The sequence below is a fragment of the Stegostoma tigrinum genome, chromosome 47 (genome assembly GCF_030684315.1).
Source record: "Stegostoma tigrinum isolate sSteTig4 chromosome 47, sSteTig4.hap1, whole genome shotgun sequence".
NCBI classification, from domain to species: Eukaryota; Metazoa; Chordata; class Chondrichthyes; order Orectolobiformes; family Stegostomatidae; genus Stegostoma; species Stegostoma tigrinum.
In genome coordinates, this window is record NC_081400.1 from 7,008,224 (window position 1) to 7,019,927 (window position 11,704).

Consider the following 11,704-nt stretch of genomic DNA (forward strand, 5'->3'; position numbering starts at 1 on the left):
ATACACCCCACACCCCTCACTGTAACAGACCGATATACCGCACACCCCTCACTGTAACACACCGATACACCCCACACCCCTCACTGTAACACACCGATACACCCCACACCCCTCACTGTAACACACCGATACACCCCACACCCCTCACTGTAACACATCGATACACCCCACACCCCTCACTGTAACACACCGATACACCCCACACCCCTCACTGTAACACACCGATATACCCCACACCCCTCACTGTAACACACCGATACACCCCACACCCCTCACTGTAACACACCGATACACCCCACACCCCTCACTGTAACACACCGATATACCCCACACCCATCACTGTAACACATCGATACACCCCGCACCCCTCACTGTAACACACCGATATACCCCACACCCCTCACTGTAACACACCGATACACCCCACACCCCACACTGTAACACACCGATATACCCCACACCCATCACTGTAACACATCGATACACCCCGCACCCCTCACTGTAACACACCGATATACCCCACACCCCTCACTGTAACACACCGATATACTCCACACCCCTCACTGAAACACACCGATATACCCCACACCCCTCACTGTAACACACCGATATACCCCACACACCTCACTGTAACACACCGATATACCCCACACCCCTCACTGTAACACACCGATACACCCCACACCCCTCACTGTAACACACCGATATACCCCACACCTCACTGTAACACACCGATTAACCCCGCACCCCTCACTGTAACACACCAATATACCCCACATCCCTCACTGTAACACACCGATATACCCCGCACCCCTCACTGTAACACACCGATACACCCCACACCCCTCACTGTAACACAGCGATACACCCCACACCCCTCACTGTAACACACCGATATACCCCACACCTCACTGTAACACACCGATACACCCCACACCCCTCACTGTAACACACCGATTAACCCCGCACCCCTCACTGTAACACACCGATATACCCCACATCCCTCACTGTAACACACCGATACATCCCAAACCTCTCACTGTAACAGACCGATATACCCCACACCCCTCACTGTAACACACCGATATACCCCACACCCCTCACTGTAACTCACCGATATACCCCCCACCCCTCACTGTAACACACCGATATACCCCACTCCCCTCAGTGTAACAGACCAATACACCCCACACCCCTCACTGTAACACACCGATATACCCCACATCCCTCACTGTAACACACCGATACATCCCAAACCTCTCACTGTAACAGACCGATATACCCCACACCCCTCACAGTAACACACCGATATACCCCACACCCCTCACTGTAACACACCGATACACCCCACACCCCTCAGTGTAACACACCGATATACCCCACACCCCACACTGTAACACACCGATATACCCGACACCCCTCACTGCAACACACCGATATCCCGCACACCCCTCACTGTAACACACCGATATACCCCACACCCCTCACTGTAACTCACCGATATACCCCCCACCCCTCACTGTAACACACCGATATACCCCACTCCCCTCAGTGTAACAGACCAATACACCCCACACCCCTCACTGTTACACACCGTTAGACCCGACACCCCTCGCTGTAACACACCGATATACCCCGCACCCCTCACAGTAACACACCGATATACCCCACATCCCTCACTGTAACACACCGATATACCCCACACCCCTCAATGTAACACACCGATACATCCCAAACCTCTCACTGTAACAGACCGATATACCCCACACCCCTCACTGTAACACACCGATATACCCCGCACCCCTCACAGTAACACACCGATATCCACCTCACCCCTCACTGTAAGACACCAATATACCCCACACCCCTCACTGTTACACTCTGATATACCCCACACCCGTCACTGTCACACACCGATACACCCCAAACCACTCAGTGTAACAGACCAATATACCCCACACCCCTCGCTGTAACACACCAATATAACCCACACCCCTCACTGTAAAACACCGAAATACCCCACACCCCTCACTGTAACACACCGATAGACCCCGCTCCCCTCACTGTAACACATCGATATACCCCTCACCCCTCACGGTAATAAACTGATACACCCCACACCCCTCACTGCAACACACTGATATCCCCCATACCCCTCAGTGGAACACACCGATAAAACCCACACCTCTCACTGTAACACACCGATACACCCCACACCCCTCAGTGTAACACACCGTTATACCCCACACCCCTCACTGTAACAAGCCGATACACCCCACACCCCTCACTGTAACACACCGATACACCCCAATCCCCTCACTGTGATACACCGATACACCCCACACCCGTCACTGTAACACACCGATACACCCCACACCCCTCACTGTAACAGACCGATATACCGCACACCCCTCACTGTAACACACCGATACACCCCACACCCCTCACTGTAACACACCGATACACCCCACACCCCTCACTGTAACACACCGATACACCCCACACCCCTCACTGTAACACATCGATACACCCCACACCCCTCACTGTAACACACCGATACACCCCACACCCCTCACTGTAACACACCGATATACCCCACACCCCTCACTGTAACACACCGATACACCCCACACCCCTCACTGTAACACACCGATACACCCCACACCCCTCACTGTAACACACCGATATACCCCACACCCATCACTGTAACACATCGATACACCCCGCACCCCTCACTGTAACACACCGATATACCCCACACCCCTCACTGTAACACACCGATACACCCCACACCCCACACTGTAACACACCGATATACCCCACACCCATCACTGTAACACATCGATACACCCCGCACCCCTCACTGTAACACACCGATATACCCCACACCCCTCACTGTAACACACCGATATACTCCACACCCCTCACTGAAACACACCGATATACCCCACACCCCTCACTGTAACACACCGATATACCCCACACACCTCACTGTAACACACCGATATACCCCACACCCCTCACTGTAACACACCGATACACCCCACACCCCTCACTGTAACACACCGATATACCCCACACCTCACTGTAACACACCGATTAACCCCGCACCCCTCACTGTAACACACCAATATACCCCACATCCCTCACTGTAACACACCGATATACCCCGCACCCCTCACTGTAACACACCGATACACCCCACACCCCTCACTGTAACACAGCGATACACCCCACACCCCTCACTGTAACACACCGATATACCCCACACCTCACTGTAACACACCGATACACCCCACACCCCTCACTGTAACACACCGATTAACCCCGCACCCCTCACTGTAACACACCGATATACCCCACATCCCTCACTGTAACACACCGATACATCCCAAACCTCTCACTGTAACAGACCGATATACCCCACACCCCTCACTGTAACACACCGATATACCCCACACCCCTCACTGTAACTCACCGATATACCCCCCACCCCTCACTGTAACACACCGATATACCCCACTCCCCTCAGTGTAACAGACCAATACACCCCACACCCCTCACTGTAACACACCGATATACCCCACATCCCTCACTGTAACACACCGATACATCCCAAACCTCTCACTGTAACAGACCGATATACCCCACACCCCTCACAGTAACACACCGATATACCCCACACCCCTCACTGTAACACACCGATACACCCCACACCCCTCAGTGTAACACACCGATATACCCCACACCCCTCACTGTAACACACCGATATACCCGACACCCCTCACTGCAACACACCGATATCCTGCACACCCCTCACTGTAACACACCGATATACCCCACACCCCTCACTGTAACTCACCGATATACCCCCCACCCCTCACTGTAACACACCGATATACCCCACTCCCCTCAGTGTAACAGACCAATACACCCCACACCCCTCACTGTTACACACCGTTAGACCCGACACCCCTCGCTGTAACACACCGATATACCCCGCACCCCTCACTGCAACACACTGATATACCCCTCACCACTCACTGTAAAACACTGATATACCCCACACCCCTCACTGTAACACACCGATACGCCCCTCACCCCTCACTGTAAGACACCGATATACCCCACGCCCCTCACTGTTACACACCGATATACCCCACACCCCTCACTGTAACACACCGATACACTCCACACCCCTCACTGTTACACACGGATATACCCCACACCCCTCACTGTTACACACCGATATACCCCACACCCCTCACTGTAACACACCGATACACCCCACACCCCTCACTGTTACACACCGATATACCCCACACCCCTCACTGTCACTCACCGATACACCCCAAACCACTCAGTGTAACACACCATCATAACCCACACCCCTCACTGTAAAACACCAAAATACCCCACACCCGTCACTGTAACACACCGATAGACCCCGCTCTCCTCACTGTAACACACCGATATACCCCACACCCCTCACTGTAACACACTGATATCCCCCACACCCCTCACTGTAACACACCGATATACCCCGCACCCCTCACTGTAACACACCGATATACCCCACACCCCTCACTGTAACACACTGATATCCCCCACACCCCTCACTGTTACACACCGATATACCCCACACCCCTCACTGTATCACACCGATATACCCCACACCCCTCACTGTAACACATCGATACACCCCGCACCCCTCACTGTAACACACCGATATACCCCACACCCCTCACTGTCACACACCGATACACCCCACACCCCTCACTGTAACACACCGATATACTCCGCACCCCTCACTGTAACACACCGATACACCCCACACCCCTCACTGTAACACACCGATACACCCCACACCCCTCACTGTAACACACCGTTATACGCCACACCCCTCACTGTAACACATCGATACACCCCACACCCCTCACTGTCACACACCGATACTCCCCGCACCCCTCACTGTAACACACCGATATACCCCACACCTCTCACTGTAACACACCAATACACCCCACACCCCTCACTGTAACACAGCGATACACCCCACACCCCTCACTGTAACACACCGATTAACCCCGCACCCCTCACTGTAACACACCGATATACCCCACACCCCTCACTGTAACACACTGATATACCCCACACCCCTCAATGTAACACACCGATACATCCCACACCCCTCATTGTAACACACCGATATCCCCCACACCCCTCACTGTAACACACCGATACACCCCACACCAGTCACTGTAACACACCGTTATACCCCACACCCCTCACTGTAACACATCGATACACCCCGCACCCCTCACTGTCACACACCGATACACCCCGCACCCCTCACTGTAACACACCGATATACCCCACACCTCTCACTGTAACACACCGATACACCCCACACCCCTCACTGTAACACAGCGATACACCCCGCACCCCTCACTGTAACACACCGATTAACCCCGCACCCCTCACTGTAACACACCGATACACCCCACACCCCTCACTGTAACACACCGATATACACCACAGTCTCACTGTAACACACCGATATACCCCACACCCCTCACTGTAACACACCGATTAACCCCGCACCCCTCACTGTAACACACCGATACACCCCACACCCCTCACTGTAACACACCGATATACACCACAGTCTCACTGTAACACACCGATATACCCCACACCCCTCACTGTAACACACCGATATACCCCACACCCCTCACTGTAACACACCGATATACCCCGCACCCCTCACTGTAACACACTGTTATACCCCGCACCCCTCACTGTACCACACCGATACACCCCACACCCCTCAGTGTAACACATTGTTATACCCCGCACCCCTCACTGTAACACACCGACATACCCCACACCCCTCACTGTAACAGACCGATATACCCCACACCCCTCACTGTAACACACCGATATACCCCGCACCCCTCACTGTAACACACTGATATACAACACACCCCTCACTGTAACACACTGATATAGCCCACACCCCTCAATGTAACACACCGATGTAACCCACACCCCTCACTGTAACACACCGACATACCCCACACCCCTCACTGTAACACACCTATATACCCGACACCCCTCACTGCAACACACCGATATCCCGCACACCCCTCACTGTAACACACCAATATACCCCACACACCTCTCTGTAACACACCGATGTACCCCACACCCCTCACTGTAACACAACAAAACATCCCACACCCATCACTGTAACACACCGATATACCCCGCACCCCTCACTGTAACTCACCGATATACCCCCCACCCCTCACTGTAACACACCGATATACCCCGCACCCCTCACTGCAACACACTGATATACCCCTCACCACTCACTGTAAAACACAGATATACCCCACACCCCTCACTGTAACACACCGATATACCCCACACCCCTCACTGTAACACACCGATATACCTCGCACCCCTCACTGCAACAAACCAATATCCCACTCACTCGTCACTGTAACAGACCAATACACCCCACACCCCTCACTGTAAGACACCAATATACCCCACACCCCGCACTGTAACACACCAATATACCCCGCACCCCTCACTGTTACACACCGATATACCCCACAACCCTCACTGTAACACACCGGTACACCCCAAACCACTCAGTGTAACAGACCAACATACCGCACACCCCTTACTGTAACACACTGATATACCCCTCACCCCTCACTGTAACACACTGATATACCCCACAGCCCTCACTGTAACACACTGATATACCCCGCACCCGTCACTGTAACACACCGATATACCCCACACCCCTCACTGTAACACATCGATATACACCACAGTCTCACTGTAACACACCGATATACTCCACACCCCTCACTGTAACAGACCGATACACCCCACACCCCTCACTATAACACACCGATACACCCCACACCCCTCACTGTAACACACCGATATACCCCGCACCCCTCACTGTAACTCACCGATATACCCCCCACCCCTCACTGTAACACACCGATATACCCCACACCCCTCACTGTAACACACCGATATACCCCACATCCCTCACTGTAACACATCGATATACACCACAGTCTCACTGTAACACACCGATATACTCCACACCCCTCACTGTAACAGACCGATACACCCCACACCCCTCACTATAACACACCGATACACCCCACACCCCTCACTGTAACACACCGATATACCCTGCACCCCTCACTGTAACTCACCGATATACCCCCCACCCCTCACTGTAACACACCGATATACCCCACTCCCCTCAGTGTAACAGACCGATACACCCCACACCCCTCACTGTAACACACCGTTAGACGCCACACCTCTCACTGTAAAACACAGATATACCCCACAACCCTCACTGTAACACACCTGTACACCCCAAACCACTCAGTGTAACAGACCGACATACCCCGCACCCCTTACTGTAACACACCGATATACCCCTCACCCCTCACTGTAACACACCGATATACCCCGCACCCCTCACTGTAACACACCGATACACCCCACACCCTTCAGTGTAACACACCGTTATACCCCGCACCCCTCACTGTAACACACCGATTTCCCCCACACCCCTCACTGTAGTACACCGATACACCCCACACCCCTCACTGTAACACACCGATACACCCCACACCCCTCACTGTAACACACCGATATCCCCCACACCCCTCACTGTAACACACCGATACACCCCACACCCCTCACTGTAACACACCGATACACCCCGCACCCCTCACTGTAACACACCGATACATCCCACTGTTTTATTGTGTGGAATGACCAGCCTCTCTCTGACCTTTGTGATCCCAGCCATTTTCTTGAGGAAGCTCACTGTCCGATGAACCTTTCCTCCAGTTTCCGTGTGCAGGTCGTGTTTGCTTGTGTTGTCTCTGATGTTCCCGTCCTCGGGATCTGGACTGTGTGGGGAGACAATATTCCCGGTGAGCGTCTGTGTGTCGTGGACTGGCCGTGGAGAGAGAGAGCGAGAGAGAGAGAGAGATAGAGAGAGAGAGCCACTTCCCAAACATTCACGGGAGCAGACCTTAACCCTCCCTCAACTCCTCCATCCACCCTATTGGACGGACAGAGATTGTTCCCCCCTTTAGCAATGTGCTGGCCCATCGGGGCGCCTCTCTCCTGAGTCTCTTTCTCTCTCTCTCTCTCTTTTTGCTTCCATTATTTTTCCAATTCCACTCCCCCGTCTCACTTGGATCGTCGCTTCCCAGATCCCAAGAACATTCCACACAATGCTCCAGCTGATTTTGGGAACTGTTCAGGGTCTATATCCAGGACCTTGAGCTTCCAGGGTGGTAGGGGGAGTTACGTTTCGGAGCTGCACATCACTGGGCATAAATAGCACAGTTTGGGCGTCGTCAAAATGAACTACCCTCCTGTTTTTCTTTATTCATTCACGGAACGAGGTTGTCGCCGGCCAGGCCAGCATTTATTGCTCTGTACCTAATTGCCCAAGGCAGGTGGGGGGGGGGGGGGGGGGGGGGCGGCATTTAAAAATTAGCCGCATTGCTGCAGGTCTGGAGTCACGTATAGGCCAGACAAGGTAAGTATGGCAGTTTCATACATTAGTCAACTAGATGGGTCTTTTTTTCCTTCATAGTTGGCAACAATTTCTTGGCCCTCATTGGACTCTTACTCCGAGATTGTCTGTCACCAAATTCTAATTCCACCATCTGCTCCTGCGGGATTTGAACCCAGGTTCCCGGATATTATCCACTGTCGAGTGATAAAGCAATAGGCCCTCTCCTCCCCCAGATTGTGCAAACAACAAACCCAATACTTCAGAGATTCTTAACAGTGTGCATATTGTACACAGCAAGAGACGCTCAGATCCTGGTCTATCTCTCACATGGAGGCCATTCAGCCTCCTCCTTAAACAGCAGCAACAGGAAGTGGTCATTGATGTCACCCCGTCTTCCCATGGATATTTCTCCCATCGCTGGGCAGCGAGGGATGGTGCTGTAGATCATGGAGGAGAGGAAATTGCTGCGTTCCCACTCACGGTGGGGAATCTCCGATAGCGGGTTGGTGGGGGGTGCTCTCCGCAATTGACGCCCCTAGTTTGCCCCTAGAACAAGCAGGACTGTCCCCACGGTCCAGCTGGGGGTTGGGAGTCCACGACGTTGAGGGCCTGAGTGTTGTGGGAGCGAAACCGAAATGTGGCCGATCCAGCCGTGATACCCATGTTCGCATCTCACTGGGGTACACCCGAAAGAGTCGTCTACAGCCCCCACCTTGAGCTCTGTGTCCCACGCTCTGCACAGTCTGCAACTCAAAGTCATTGAGATCTACAGCTCAGAAAATAGCCATTCGGCCCATTGAGTCTGTACTGGTCAAAACCTTACACCTCACCATTCTCGAATCCCGACATGCCCAATTGCCTTGGCATGTGCCCATCTCCACACTTCTTCAATGTGATGTGGGATTCTCCCTCTCCCACCCCTTACAGGCAGTAAATGTCAGATTCCTCCCACCCTCTGGGTGATAATGATTTTTCCTCACATCCCCTTTAAACTTGCTGCCCCTTCCCCTTAAATCTACACCACCCCCTCCCCCCCACCCCAGCAACCCGGTCATTGATCAAGGGGTCAATGTTGCCTCCCGCCTCCCCTACTGATGCCCCACTTCATTTAATCCATCCCAATCACTCACCACACCACCCCGCCACGTTCTGAGGAAAACAAACCCCAGTCCATCCAATCTCCCTCTCACATCACTGACCCTCTCCAGCATTCTAGCACCCCCCCCCCCCCCAACCCCGGTGGCGTCCTGGTAAATCTCCCTCTGCCCCCTCCCCTTCTCCCGGTGCCATCACATCCCTCCCATAGAGAGATAGTGGGAACTGCAGATGCTGGAGAATCCGATATAAGGAAGTGTAGAGCTGGATGAAAGCAGCAGGCCAAGCAGCGTCAGAGGGGCAGGATGGCTGACGTTTCGGGCCGAAGGGTCTGGGCTCCTAAGACGCTGCTCGGCCTGCTGCGTTCATCCAGCTCCACACCTCGTTATCTTCCATCCCTCCCACAACGTGGAATCCCAGAACCTCTACCCACGGTCTGTAGGGGTCCAACATGATACGGAGCCCATCCCTCCACCCTGGGGGAAGAAGTCTGCAATGATGGGACCCAGGTTTCGGGGAAGACACAGAGGGACCTGTGAGGGGGGCCACGTTTTGAGGAGATGGCTTTTGGAACAGCAGCTTACCTGAGCGACGTGGTTTGATGCTGTATCTGCAGGCCGGGCTCTGTAATAAAGACAAAGGAGATGATACTGGGCTCAAGAACAGCCTGGGGTGGTGCCAAAGCCAGGAGGGGAAGGGGTCCAACACTCGTGAGGGATGAGATACACAGGAACCACACTCCACTGTCGGTTATCTTCTACCTCTCTCTCTCTCTCCCTGAGGAACCAGGCCCCAGTCCGAGAGCCCAGGGCCTGCGTCTACCCCAGCCCGTGCTGCCAGCAAGTTTGTGGGGGGGGTGGGGGGCATTCAGCAAGATCCCATGGGGATCTGGAGGTTCTCTCTCTCTCTCTCTCTCCGTGTGTGTGATGTGGCTCTGCTGCTTGGAGACCGCACGGTGAGGCAGTCTCTAGACAGGAAGCTTCACACTCAGTGACATCAACTCCTGCGGCCTCACCACTTCCGAAAGGCCTGGGATGGTGAGGAGGAGGGTGGTGGGTGTGTGCGCAGGTGGGGGATGGGGTGAAGGGAGGGCTCGCAGGAGGGAGCAGCTCACCCCCCCTCCCCCCCCCCACCCCCCACCAACTCTCGCTCATGGGAATCCTGCCTCGGTCACCTTTGTCCCCAACCCCCGCCCACATCTCTCAACCATCAAAGTGAGTAGGGGGTCGCACTCCTTCCCCGCTTGCTTCTCTCACACGGACAACACCCCGCCCCCTCCACCACCCCCCGACTTGGGGTCACAGGTCAGCACGAGAGCTCAAGTCAGTGGCCATCATGGAGTTCCCAGGACCAGGCCTCATCCCGATCCCGGAGACCAGGCCTCAACCCGATCCCGGAGACCGGGCCTCAACCCGATGTCGGCGACCAGGCCTCAATCCGATCCCGGAGACCAGGCCTCAACCCGATTCCGGAGACCAGGCCTCAACCCGATCCCAGAAACCGGGCCTCAACCCGATGCCGGAGACCAGGCCTCAACCCGATCCCGGAGACCGGGCCTCAACCCGATGCCGGGGACCAGGCCTCAACCCGATCCCAGAGACCGGGCCTCAACCCGATGCCGGGGACCAGGCCTCAACCCGATGCCGGGGACCAGGCATCAACCCGATCCCGGAGACCGGGTCTCAACCCGATCCCGGGGACCAGGCCTCAACCCGATCCCGGGGACCACGCATCAACCCGATCCCGGAGACCGGGCCTCAACCCGTTCCCAGAGACCGGGCCTCAACCCGATCCCGGAGACCGGGCCTCAACCCGATCCCGGGGACCAGGCCTCAACCCGATCCCGGGGACCACGCATCAACCCGATCCCGGAGACTAGGCTTCAGCTCGATCCCGGAGACCAGGCTTCAGCCCGATCCCAGAGACTGGGCTTCAGCCCCATCCTGGCGACCAGGCTTCAGCCCGATCCCAGAGACTAGGCTTCAGCTCAATCCTGGAGACCAGGCCTCAACCTGATTCCTGAGC

General features: G+C 54.7%; 1 protein-coding gene across 1 annotated transcript in view; it reads right to left on the reverse strand.

Moving 5' to 3' along the window:
* Positions 1 to 11,704, reverse strand: part of LOC125450445 (A-kinase anchor protein 13-like) — a 159,932-nt gene that overhangs the window by 131,301 nt on the left and 16,927 nt on the right. Inside the window, exons 7-8 of the mRNA XM_059642987.1 lie at positions 10,264 to 10,303; positions 7,844 to 7,964 (exon numbers count right to left, since the gene is read on the reverse strand). Of these exons, the coding sequence (XP_059498970.1) occupies positions 7,844 to 7,964; positions 10,264 to 10,303 (161 nt within the window). The remainder of the gene's footprint in view (positions 1 to 7,843; positions 7,965 to 10,263; positions 10,304 to 11,704) is intronic.